The sequence below is a fragment of the Ictalurus punctatus genome, chromosome 26 (genome assembly GCF_001660625.3).
Source record: "Ictalurus punctatus breed USDA103 chromosome 26, Coco_2.0, whole genome shotgun sequence".
Lineage (NCBI taxonomy): Eukaryota > Metazoa > Chordata > Actinopteri > Siluriformes > Ictaluridae > Ictalurus > Ictalurus punctatus.
In genome coordinates this window covers 437,501-451,074 of record NC_030441.2, presented here as the reverse complement: position 1 = coordinate 451,074, position 13,574 = coordinate 437,501, and the positions used below count along the sequence as shown (strand labels likewise).

The window sequence follows — 13,574 nt, the reverse complement described above, 5'->3', positions numbered from 1 at the left end:
ATTTTTGGCACGTTGTTTAATATTTACAAAGACCACTTTACATTTCTTTATTTCTGAGCTGAAGCTGTCCTGAACACGGCTGAATAAATGACCGAGCTGAACGTAGTGTGTCCTCTCTGTCTGTCTGTCTGCAGGGTATCAGCTGTGTGATAACAGCGTCGGCGTTTTGTTCAACGACTCCACCCGCTTGATCATGTACGAAGACGGAGACAGTCTGCAGTACATCGACCGCGTCGGGGCGGAGTCTTACCTCAGCGTGCGCTCCTACCCAGCTGCCCTCTCTAAAAAGGTACGCTGTACACGTCTGCATCGCTGATTAATTTCCTGTAACGGCGCACACCCCAGTGATTTTTTTATTCCTTACCGAATTCATCACTGACCCACACTTACAGCCCCCCCTCTTCCCCCTTTGGTCCTTTAGATCACTCTGCTGAAGTATTTCAGGAACTACATGAGCGAGCACTTGTTGAAGGCGGGTGCTAACATCACGCCGCGCGACGGAGACGAGCTCACGCGCCTGCCCTACCTGCGCCACTGGTTCCGCACGAAGAGCGCCATCGTGCTCCACCTGAGCAACGGCACGGTGCAGATCAACTTCTTCCAGGTTTGAACTGCTGCCATACTGAAAAGCTAATCACGTGTGTTCTCACGGTTCATGGGGATTACTCTTGCCGCAGTTAACAACACGATACGGGTAAACAAGGAACCATTCACTTTACTACTGATCTGATTCGATTCGCCCTCGATTCACTACTGATTCAATTCGACTCGATTCAGCACACTCAATTCACTACTCATTCAATTGGGTTCTATTCACTATTGATTCGATTCAGCATGCTCAATTCACTGATTCAATTAGGTTCGATTCAGCACCGATATGATTCAGTACACCCTCAATTAATACTGACTCGATTCAGCACTGATCTGATTCACTTCCGATGTGATCCGGTAAGAGTCATATCCACAGATTCACCACGCATCGCCGTGTCGTAGTTTAGACTCTGTAAGGAACCGCTTACACACTTCTTCGCTGTCTTTTTGTTTAGGGAGTTGGAACTACATGAATTCACTGTTAAAAAAAAAAAAAAACGTTTAGTTTTAATCCTTACAGGTTAAATATATAAATATATTGTTGTAGGACCACACGAAGCTGATCCTGTGCCCCCTCATGGGTGCCGTGACGTACATCAACGAGCGCCGTGACTTCCGCACCTACAAGATGAGTCTGATCGAGGAGCACGGCTGCTGTAACCAGCTGGCCGCGCGCCTGCGCTACGGCCGCAGCATGGTGGAGAAACTCCTGTCCTGCAAAAGCACAGCCACCACGGCCTCCGCCCGCTAGTCCTCAACACTCTGGCCTGTGACTGAACCTCCCAAACTGTACATTTTCCTGTCTTTTCTCTCTCTCTCTTTTTTTTAACTCGTGGGGAGGGACTGCTCCCCGTGACCAGGCTCCATGTCCTCATGCTCCACGTCCTCTCTGCTGTATCATGTACATTTTTGTTTGTTTGTTTTTTTTTTCTTGGTTTCCCTTTCGTCTGTCTGTTTTTTTTTATATAAAGCTTTTATGGCTTTACTCGAAAGCCACAAGTTCAATGGAATTGTATGAAATTGTGTATTCAATTTAATAAAGCTCCTTTTTGTTGAAGTGTCTCTTCTTCTGCACTGATTTAAAGATTAGAGACGCTTCGATACCGTCAAGGATCTGGATTCCTCACAAATCTGAACTTCTCTAGGCTAAAGCTGTGAATTAGCCTTCGCTCATCTCTGTTTCTTGTTGAAAGAGGAACTAATTTAGCATCAGGAACTAAAATTGGTGTTCGAAATCACACACACACACACGCACGTCGAGCATAAACACTTCCAAAACAGATTTATTTCCCAACTGGAAGAAATCTTCAGTGTTATTGTTACAAAACACATTTTTTTTACTTCATGTAACTGAAATAATAAATAAATCCCGAGTGATAAACACCAGTCGTTTACAGTCATGTCACTTCCTGTCCTGTAGAAAATCTCAACACGAGTAACACATCTCGGCTTCTCTTCTCGTTATTTAAAGCTGTTGAATCATGAATCAAACCTTCGAGGGCGAGTACGCTGGATCAGAATGCAGTAGAAGGGCACGGTGTGAAATAACCCCGTTAATATAATATTTTAAAACTGTGGACCGGCGTCGTGTCGTTTAGCGTGTTTTCAGTAGCGCAACTGTAAAATATTAAAATACTGAGCAGTAGGAAGATCTGCGGCCGTAACGGGTGGTTTTACGTTCATCCACGCTGTGTACTGGCTACAGCGCCGTGTGGAACGGAATTCCACCTGTGAGCTAGGGTGACGTGACGTGACTTGACGTGACGCGACGCTACCACCACCGTGCTCCGGGTTCACTGAAAGGTGTGAATACTTATGCAGGGAACTGTAAGTTACGTGTGTAAACAGTTCCGTCTTTGGTGTAATCAGCGTAAACAAATTCCTAGTGGTACACTGTTTAAATTATTCGAAAAGCTTGTGGGAATTCCGATAAATGATTATATTGATGATCAAAATGGCTGAAGTGTTGGCAGTGAAGGCTGGATAGCAAACGCAGAGACGGACACGGCCGCCGCTCTGTTGTCTGAAATGGAGCTGCTGGCCCATGAATGACCGAGGGCGTTCGTGACGTGTTTACGTTTTAGCCACGCCCACACAAAACTCCATGAAGACAAAACGGTGAACGAGCTCCTAACTAATCCCACCCCTGCGGTGCGTCGGCTAACGCACACGCCGACTCTTCCTTCGTTTACGGGGCGCCGTTACTTTTGCGCCGATTCGACGGCTAGTCTTGTACGCCTTTATAAAACGACCGTGTTTAAAAAAAAATGAAAAACGGCGTGTACGTAAAATCGTGTGAAATGGTATAAAAGCTGGTCTGACGGCGAGCGGATCGTGTGAACGCTCTGGAGAACGACTCGCCGGTGAGGTTGTTCCGGTCGAGCTCGTGGCATAGCGGCGACGAAAAACAAACAAGCGTTCCCCATCGGGGATTTCGGGTTTAAAACCTCAGAGGGCGGCTTCCATGACGATTACAGCCGAGGAACCGCCCCTCGTCGATGGAGAAAAGGGAAAAAATGCTGGCGGTTATGCATGATCGCATCAGTGGCTCCACCGGAGACGGCAGCGCTAGTGTTTCAGCCTGAACGCGTTCAGAACCCCACGACTCGGGACACGCGCCGTCTATAAAATCCTTCCATAAAGAATCCTGAATGCTGAGTGTTTTGTCCTGCATCACGTCCTCTTCATGCCGTGTGTGTGTGTGTGTGTTTAGTTGTGGTAATAGGGGTGGAACGGTCTCTCAGGAGCGCAGATGCTCAGTGCAGTGTGTGTGTGCAGCAGTAACCGCGGGAAGCGCGAGGTGAAATACGCCACAAAGCCTTCTGGGACTTCACCGAGCGCCGCTTGAACCTCAGGTGGGAGTTCGTGGTAATGATGCTTCTGAAACACACACACACACACACACACACACACACACACACGTTTGAATTTGTTAACCCTTAGAGTTCTGTTCACCGACTTCGGAAGCGAGGTGACTACAGGCGCACATCATTCACACGACATACAGACGAGATTATATTTTAATAATAATAATAATAATAATAATAATAATAATAATAAAGTACTCACTTTATTTCTCATAGCTCTGAGCAGGTCTCTGACCGAGTTCCCTTTATACGTGCGGAATTTCCTCAGATCTGACACACAGAAGAGAGACACAGCGGATAGTGAGACTAGAAACGGTTATTCCTCTACAACCGACACGGTGACAGTGCGGACCGTCTGTTCTGCACAGAACCGTTCGGGTTAGATGAATCGTATGTGACAGCACTGTGACACGCCCAGAGTCTTTAAGAGTCTAAACCCTGGTTAAAAAAAAAAAAACATGTTTGGTGCTGTGAAAAAAAAAAAAAAAAAAAAAGGCTGCAGTTCCACTAACCGGCCTGTAGAGGCGCCGAGATGTGCATTCTCCAGTTGGTTCGGACCACCGGTCGGCCCGACGTCTCCAATCGGACCACGATAGGGCTCTCTGCTGGCTCCTTTTCTATACGATCACTGACATCCTACAACACACACACACACACACACACACACACACACACACACACACACGATTTTCAGTGATTAATAACTTATCACCTATTCTATAGTTGTGTGTATAAACTCTGTAACTGGCATCTGTATATATTTAGCAGAAGTGCTGATTTTACCTGGAAGAACTGCAGCTGTTTATCCGGCCTCCAGAAGAACGGGTGTTTCAGAACCGAGGCCGTGGCGGGCCGGGACTCCGGATCTGCACTGATCATCATTTCGATCAAATCTCTGGCGACGACGTCCTCTAAAACAATTCACAAAAAGCGGGAAACGTGTACGTGAAGGAACGGATAAGACTAGGGTCAGGGTTAGGATTAGTCAGGACACGCTCTTTCACCCATTTAGTCGCCGTTTTGTTGCTTTTGGTGCTGTGTGGAGATTTGTGGGCGTGGCTTAATCTGAATCCTGAATCATTTACGGCTGATTGGAGTTTAACAACACGTACGCGAGCAGGGGAAAAAGACAAAATAATGTGAAGCAATGTTACACAAGAGGAACAAATCTCTCTCACACACACACACACACACACACCGTGTATATCCTCCATAAAGTTCTCCAGACTGTACGCCCCACAGAGGATGTTAGCTTGACGCCGCAGCGTGTCCCCGAACGGATGCTGTCCTCTGGATACCACGTAATAAAACAAACAGCCGGCTGAGAACACGTCCACCGCACTCGTCTACACACACACACACACAGTAAACAATAACTTAAACGCTATTTCCTCCAGGTTCACTGTATTCGTAAGAGATGACACACTCGGGGTGGTGGTGTTATGGGAAAATAATCCCCGGTAGGGTGGTGTGACAAAGCGGAGTCACCGTTATCAGGATAAAGCGGATTATTTTCCAATAACACCACATCAAAGTGTCTTCTGATGTGGGAAAGCCGTCATTAAGTTACAGAAATCAGGAATAAGAAAATGAATCAACACGTCCTAACCAATCAGAGTCGAGAGTTCAACAGAGCTGTGGTACAAAACTCCACATCATAAAGCTGATTATTATTATTATTATTCTTATTATCCTAATCGTACAGGGTTTCCTTTCTCCACACCGCTCAGTAATTCCGGAGCGATCCAGCCCTCCGTTCCTGGGATCCCGGAGCGCAGGCTGAAACTGTGCCGGCCGGCCGGAAGCTTTTTACACAGTCCGAAATCGGAGATGACGGCTCGCACCCGGCCGAGCGCTCCCGGCGTCGACAGGAGGATGTTCCGAGGCTTCAGGTCTCTGTGAACTGAGTGAAGGAACAGAAGAGAGAGCCATAAAACACACACGCACGGGGAGAGGGTCACCGAGCGATACCACAGCACAGCAAGCGTGAGACGATTCGAGGAATGTTCTAGAATCCCTCCCAACCAATGCGCTCACACACACACACACACACACACACTCACTGTCTGCGGTAACGTTACGTTGCTGTGTCTGAATTCTAAATAAATATAATTCACCAGGATGACGTGTCGGCTTTCTAACCTCTCGCTAAGTGTCTAACAGCAGTACAACATCCTGCATATTCACCCGGGGGCTGTTACCACGGAAACTGACCGATGTTGAGGGAGTGAAGGTGGTTGAGTCCGAACATCGTCTGTTCCAGCAGAGTCACGGGATCCAGGCCGGAACACGGACAGCTCGGGTCCTCGACATACTACGGACAAATACGCGCGTACGAGACGTCTATTTATTTATTTATTTATTTTAAAATGTCAACAGACCGTGCTGTGCATAAGTATTCACCCCCTGCTGCATGTTTCTACACTGAGATGGACCTGATTGGGATTATGCCCCCGATAGAAACGTGGAGCGCGGTGGTGCTAGCGTAACCGTCGCTCACTCGGGCGCTCACCGTATCCGTTCTGTTTGTTTACTAACAGACTGAATGCTGGGATATTACTCTTCCAGACCTCCGCTCTGCTCTATTCATCTCCTCACGTCTGCCCGCACCAGAACTGACCGGCGTACGCGATCACGACTTATTTTCTTTGCACACTGTAGTGACTTTCTCCACCGTCTCTGCATTACGGTGTACTCGTGTAGATTCACGGCATAAAGCGTCCCAGCACTGCACAACGTGGAGAAACTATAGGGGGGGAATACTTATGCACACTCAAAATCATGATTTTCACAATAACACACACACACACACCTGCTGTAAGGTGGCGGCACACAGCTCGATGGCGATGTAGATGAACTGACGGTCACGCTCGGTGCAGAAGTAGCGGATGACGTTGGGGTGCTCGTCTGACTCGCGCAGCAGCTGGACCTCGCGCTCGGCAAACTCCACACACTCAGGCAGGATGCGCTTCACTGCTACGTGTCGCCCGTCAAAGTGACCTCTTTACACACGCACACACGTCGCAGCAATCACAATTCTGACTGATTAAAGAATAACATCATGTTCTATCCGTTTACAGCTACACGCAGGTCCTGTTCTCCGACGCCACGGCAGCTATAAACGCTCGGTCCCGCCGTGCACGTCCCTGCGCACGAGCTGCTACTATCCAGACGATCACGGAAACGTACAAGGACGGGCGTGTTGCCTAGCGTTAGAGAAAACTAATCGACAACCTTCCGACCAATCAGAACGGAGCACTCACCTGAACACGAAGGTCCCCTCTGTGCCGTGTCCCAGCACCTCAGAAGGGCTGAAGGAGATTTTACCCACTTCCACCACGTCCGGCTGCGCGTCTGAAAATGGGCGTAAACCTTTACTGAACAATCTGGAAACCGACATTATACTCGGTCATTTCAGCAAACAGATCTATACGCGAGGGGGTGGAGTTCCGAGTGTAGCGCCATCACGGGATGCCGGCGTTTGATTCATTGACAGAGATTACAACAACACTGCGCGCGCACACACACACACACACACACACACACACACACACACGTCATGCCGTACTTCTTAACACAAAATGGAGAGCGAGTGTGCGTTTCTCACCGTCTGAATCTCGGGAAAAGTTCGAGGCGGTTGTCGGGACCGAGTCCTGAGTGCTCGAGCGGGGCCGGGTTTGATCGGACGACGCCGAGCTGCTGTGATCGGACCGGTCGCCGATGCTGTAAGCCGACGGCGAGTCGATGATGTCACTTCCTGTGGGCGAAACCCGACTGGTCTGGCTGGTGTTATCTATTAAGAGTCTGGAATCCATCGTCGGTTCTGATCGGGGCATTTTTCTGACCTGCGAACAGACGAACAGAAACTCGGTCCGTATACCGCGTCCACATCGTGAAGGTCGTGCAGCCGGACGCGTAGCCGGAGCCACAGCACGAACACTGCGTCGGATTTAACACACACACACACACACACACACACACACTTACTCGCTTGTAGCTGAACAAGAACGCTAGCAGTGTGGCGAGCAGCAGCGTCACCAAGAACGAGGTCACAGGGTCAGAGGTCAAAGAGTCCGGCAGCATGGCGGAAGAACTTTCACGTGTCACTCGGGGCATCTACGCACAAGATGTCGGAATGATTCAAACGTAACAATACACGTGTTGAACAAACGTATGTGCAAAATATATAATAGTTGGGAATTACCGGGATTACGGGACGACGACCCGGACGCGCTACTCGGAGCGGATCACGGAACCGCCTTAAACTCTACGGCGTGTCTTTTCTTTACGTTCGGGTGAACCCCCGCATTAATAATGCTCAGTTATACGATTATTACACTGGAAATCAACTGCTTAACCCCGAAGCCGCCGCCATTTTGAGCGTTTCCGCATGACGGGCGCTCAGAGAACTCGTAGTTTACGAGTTACGAGTTGTACGCGGACGTGAGCGCTGGACGCAGATGAAACATGCGAATGCGCTCGCCTGTAGAATTCTATTCATTACGGAATTAGCTTTATACACTGGGCTCCTCTGCGTGTAAAACATGTACATATGTTAAACAAACAAACAAACAAACAAACAAACAAATAAATAAGAAGTCCATGTATGTATAACTGACTGGGCGAGCTCCGGGCCGATACGCTGAAGAGGAACCTCGAGGAGGGATGACGTCACCGGAGTGCTGCAGGTTCTCTGGGAATTCTCTCAGCATGGTGGTGTGGGCCACAGGGGGAACTTCATGATGGCCTACACACACACACACACACACACACACACACACACACACACACACACACACACCAGGAAAAGTGGAAGGAAAATAATCAGTAATAAACTGAAATAAACAAACAAACAAACAAACAAACAAACAAAAACAAATTGAGCAAACTGCTGGGAGAATTAGGGGAACAGTTGCTAAGTTGCCCGGTGACGTTTACATGACTAAGTCTGTCTTGCAAAATATGTACAAAAGAGACAAAAGAGGAAGGTAGTGCTTCTCACACACACACACACACACACACACACACACACACACACACACACACAGTGTTCTAATGGACTGACAGAGCATCTTGCCAGCAGATAAGTAAAGGAATAAACCACTTGGGGGCGTGCTGTTACTGTAAAATAACCCACGACAGCGTGATGTAAAGTGGGCGGAGACAAGCGGAGTTATTGAAGGTAACTCCACTGAAGGTAACTCCACACTAATTAGGGGGTCCAATCGCCGAAGGTGCCGAGTCCAATCAGGCCATTGGTGGCGCAGTTGTGCAAGTTGTACAACCACAATTCTTTTTTCCCTGATTACTTGACAAAAAAGCGCAAAGAAGCGTTTAACCCCGCCCACTCAGACTGTAACTAATTTGCATAATATGCTCAACCTACTTTGGTGAACTATCCGTAACCTTTTATAAACACTGATAGTCAACTCAGACTTCTGAACACTTGTAATGAGGGGCGTTGATCCATCAGGTAAGTGGTGTAATTTTGTGTGTGTGTGTGTGTGTGTGTGTGTGTGTGTGTGTGTGTGTGTGTGTGTGTGGACCGAACCTATCAGTAGCCACTGGTTCTGCAGCGGGTTGGTGCTTCCCGGTGGGATCTTGACGTCGGTGCTGGGCGTGATCTCACACTCGCCCCGCCCATTCCCCACCGTCACGCCCGCCGTCGTTGGCCCCTCGATACGTGCCAGCGTGAGGCCGTGAGGCTGGCAGCGAGAGAACGTCAGAGGTCAAAGGTCACTAGCTGTAACGAACGAGAATGGACGAGAGTGGAACTTACCACTACAGTGACTCCTTCATGGACGAGAGAGGTGGAGGCATACAGGTGAGAATCCATTTTCCCTACGTACAAAGAGGGACTGGGGGGGAAAAGAACACACACACACACACACACACACACACACACACATTTTATCAATATAGAACAGAATGTCGTACTTTTTATCCATTTCTAGTTACATTTCATGCGGTGAAACAATGTTCTTGCAGCTAAAACCTCAAGTTGTTCCCTCACCAGACTCTCTCTTTTTTACTCTCTTAAAAATAAAGTCTCTAGTCACGTGAGCGGTTAAGCAACACCTTCTGACCAATCAGGATCCGGAGATCAACAGCGCTCGGGAAGAGCAGGATATTACGGTACGCGTGCACGTCTTACACAAGCTGTGTTTTGGTGCTGTGCTGCTCCTGGGTAAACTGGTAGGTCCACCTCATGGGGTGCGAGTGCGTGTTTTGCGCCATGAACGTGAGATATCGCAGCGTTTCCGTGGCGACAGTGAGGTGAGGCACTCGCCGCAGGCTGTCCTGAATCCACAGGTAAACTCCGGCTACCGGGGAGTCAAACTTCTGCATCCACAGCATGTCGCCCGAGTCGCGGTCCACCGTCACCACCAGGCCGTCGCTGCTCGACGCAAAGTGGGACATCTCTGCGTCACACACACACACACACGCACAGGTGCTTAAAAACAACATATTACTAGTTACGCTTTGACGACTGTGCGTAGGTGGAACTCACTGTAATCGTATTTCTGGTCATCGTACAGAGGGGCGGAGTAATCGTTATAGGTGGCGTTCCAGCGCAGTTCCTGTGTCTTGGTGTCAAACATGGTGATCATGTACTCTAAATAAAACCCAACAAATTCAATCACTACAACTTTTACTTTTTTAAAGACATAACCCGAAATGTATCTTATAAATCTCTCCAGCCTCCTGCGTGTGTGTGTGTGTGTGTGTGTGTGCATGTGTGTGTGTGAGAGAAAGAGAGAGAGTTGTTTTGAAGCTGTGGAGCTGAATCAAGCAAAGTATTATTATTGTAGTAGTATTCTTTATATATTTCACAAGACGTGTAACACACTCACTCACACACACACACTCACACCTCAGAAGAACCTTCGCAGTTGAATAAACAGAGAAACAGCTTTATTCCGTGGAGGCAGAAGTGCGAGCGCTGACCTGTGCGTCCGATGTAGAGGAGAGGAGCCGATGGACAGATGGAATCAGAGGACGCAGTGCTTAAACTCGTCTGTTTCTCACCTGTCTGAGGATCCACTACAAACCATGTGTCTTGCTTTTTACCTGCACAACACACACACACACACGCACATTCACAGAAAAGTGTAGGGGTATGAATCTCCCGCTTTCAAATGTCGTGGAAAATCAATCTTTTCAGCCTAAGTCAAAAAACTTCAAAGACTGAGGGTTAGTAGTTGTTAAAAAGTAAATAAACTTTATTGAAACAATAATTTAGACTTTCTGCAGATTGTCTCACTTTATTGTTTCAATAAAGTTTATTTACTTTTTAACAACTACTAACCTTTGAAGACTCTTTGAAGTTTTTTGACTTAGGCTGAAAAGACTGACTTTCCATGACACAAACGATAAACATAAATAATAAGTAACGATAAGTAATGATTCGATACACTTCAGTTCACCACTGATCCGATACGATTCAATTTAATTACAACTGGATACACTCCTTCACTCCTTATCCAATATGATTCAATATGATTCAGCAGCTATACGATTCGATACACTTCAGTTCACCATTGATCCGATAGGATTTGATTCAGAACCCATATGATTCAATATGATTCAATATGATTCAGCACCTATACGATTCGATACACTTCAGTTCACCACTGATGCGATGATTTGATTCAGAACCCAAATAATTCAATATGATTCAGCACCTATACGATTCGATACACTTCAGTTCACTCCTGATCCAATATGATTCAATATGATTCAGCAGCTATACGATTCGATACACTTCAGTTCACCATTGATCCGATAGGATTTGATTCAGAACCCATATGATTCAATATGATTCAATATGATTCAGCACCTATACGATTCGATACACTTCAGTTCACCACTGATGCGATGATTTGATTCAGAACCCAAATAATTCAATATGATTCAGCACCTATACGATTCGATACACTTCAGTTCACTCCTGATCCAATATGATTCAATATGATTCAGCACCTATACGATTCGATACACTTCAGTTCACCACTGATCCGATATGATCTGATTCAGAACCCATATGATTCAATATGATTCAATATGATTCAGTACCTATACGATTCGATACACTTCAGTTCACCACTGATCCAATATGATTCAATATGATTCAGTACCTATACGATTCAATACACTTCAGTTCACCACTGTTCCGATATGATTTGATTCAGAACCCATATGATTCAATATGATTCAGCACCTATACGATTCGATACACTTCAGTTCACTCCTGATCCAATATGATTCAATATGATTCAGCACCTATACGATTCGATACACTTCAGTTCACCACTGATCCGATATGATCTGATTCAGAACCCATATGATTCAATATGATTCAATATGATTCAGTACCTATACGATTCGATACACTTCAGTTCACCACTGATCCGATACGATTCAATTTAATTACAACTGGATACACTCCTTCACTCCTTATCCAATATGATTCAATATGATTCAGCAGCTATACGATTCGATACACTTCAGTTCACCACTGATCCGATATGATCTGATTCAGAACCCATATGATTCAATATGATTCAATATGATTCAGTACCTATACGATTCGATACACTTCAGTTCACCACTGATCCGATACGATTCAATTTAATTACAACTGGATACACTCCTTCACTCCTTATCCAATATGATTCAATATGATTCAGCAGCTATACGATTCGATACACTTCAGTTCACCACTGATCCGATATGATCTGATTCAGAACCCATATGATTCAATATGATTCAATATGATTCAGTACCTATACGATTCGATACACTTCAGTTCACCACTGATCCGATACGATTCAATTTAATTACAACTGGATACACTCCTTCACTCCTTATCCAATATGATTCAATATGATTCAGCAGCTATACGATTCGATACACTTCAGTTCACCATTGATCCGATAGGATTTGATTCAGAACCCATATGATTCAATATGATTCAATATGATTCAGCACCTATACGATTCGATACACTTCAGTTCACCACTGATCCGATATGATTTGATTCAGAACCCATATGATTCAATATGATTCAGCACCTATACGAGTTAATACACTTCAGTTCACTCCTGATCCAATATGATTCAATATGATTCAGCACCTATATGATTCGATACACTTCAGTTCACCACTGATCCGATAGGATTTGATTCAGAACCCATATGATTCAATATGATTCAGCACCTATATGATTCGATACACTTCAGTTCACCACTGATCCGATAGGATTTGATTCAGAACCCATATGATTCAATATGATTCAGTACCTATACAATTCGATACACTTCAGTTCACCACTGATCCGATATGATCTGATTCAGAACCCATATGATTCAATATGCTTCAACGCAGTTCAGTATGATTCGATGCAATTCAGCACCGATACAATTCGATACGCTTCAATTCAGTACTGATCCAATACGCTTCAACTCGATTCAGCACCGATACGATTCGATTCCTGTCAGATCCGGTATGATTCAGTTCCGTTACACTGAACATGCATTGATGTATCCTAGCTTTACCAAAGATCTGATTTAAGAATTAAAACTCTCTCTCTTTCCTCTTTTCAATTCACACTTAACCTTGGCTTGTAAACTGACCGCACCGGTTTTACCTTTTTTTTTTTTTCTACACCCCTTGAAAAAAGCGAGCGTTAATGCGCTGTGTTTGCTTTTAAGGAGAGAACTTCCTTAAGCGTTTCCTTCTTCACGTCGACTATTTCTCTCTTCAAACAAAGCGTGTGTGCTAATCTCCACTGCACCTGTCCTCCCTGAGGAAATCCACCATGTAGAGAATGAAATGGCTCTCGCACGTCCCTCTCTGAGGAAACGTAATGCGGTATCATATCACGGACAAACACTAACAAAACGTAGTATACAATACTACGTAGTGTCAAAGAATCATTTTCAAAGCAGGGATACCCTGATTTCGGAGAATGCTGCCGGTCAGCGGATTCGTTTATAAACACGAGCGCTAAAGTACAGCAGTGATTTGCACTGTGTCGAGGCTAAATGAGACAGAAGGTGATTAATGTATATAATGGGGCTTCCAGAGAGCACCAGTTCATATCAGAGAGTTCAA

At 45.9% G+C, this 13,574-nt stretch overlaps 2 protein-coding genes across 3 annotated transcripts in view; one reads left to right on the top strand and one right to left on the bottom strand.

The window, feature by feature from the left end:
* plk1 (polo-like kinase 1 (Drosophila)) overlaps positions 1–1,648 on the top strand; it is a 5,370-nt gene extending 3,722 nt beyond the window's left edge. The window contains exons 10-12 of the mRNA XM_017457465.3: positions 135–289; positions 422–604; positions 1,139–1,648. Of these exons, the coding sequence (XP_017312954.1) occupies positions 135–289; positions 422–604; positions 1,139–1,342 (542 nt within the window). The 3' untranslated portion in view covers positions 1,343–1,648. The remainder of the gene's footprint in view (positions 1–134; positions 290–421; positions 605–1,138) is intronic.
* ern2 (endoplasmic reticulum to nucleus signaling 2) overlaps positions 1,546–13,574 on the bottom strand; it is a 16,094-nt gene continuing 4,065 nt past the window's right edge. For both annotated transcript variants that reach the window (XM_017457458.3, XM_017457459.3), the window contains 17 exons: positions 10,407–10,529; positions 9,970–10,074; positions 9,613–9,880; positions 9,238–9,316; positions 9,010–9,163; positions 8,078–8,205; positions 7,446–7,574; positions 7,066–7,303; positions 6,722–6,812; positions 6,271–6,460; positions 5,673–5,772; positions 5,162–5,361; positions 4,657–4,804; positions 4,242–4,369; positions 3,971–4,094; positions 3,661–3,728; positions 1,546–3,471 (listed from right to left, as the gene is read on the bottom strand). In XM_017457458.3, coding sequence (XP_017312947.1) covers positions 3,301–3,471; positions 3,661–3,728; positions 3,971–4,094; positions 4,242–4,369; positions 4,657–4,804; positions 5,162–5,361; positions 5,673–5,772; positions 6,271–6,460; positions 6,722–6,812; positions 7,066–7,303; positions 7,446–7,574; positions 8,078–8,205; positions 9,010–9,163; positions 9,238–9,316; positions 9,613–9,880; positions 9,970–10,074; positions 10,407–10,529 — 2,444 coding nt within the window. In that variant the 3' untranslated portion in view covers positions 1,546–3,300. The remainder of the gene's footprint in view (positions 3,472–3,660; positions 3,729–3,970; positions 4,095–4,241; positions 4,370–4,656; positions 4,805–5,161; positions 5,362–5,672; positions 5,773–6,270; positions 6,461–6,721; positions 6,813–7,065; positions 7,304–7,445; positions 7,575–8,077; positions 8,206–9,009; positions 9,164–9,237; positions 9,317–9,612; positions 9,881–9,969; positions 10,075–10,406; positions 10,530–13,574) is intronic.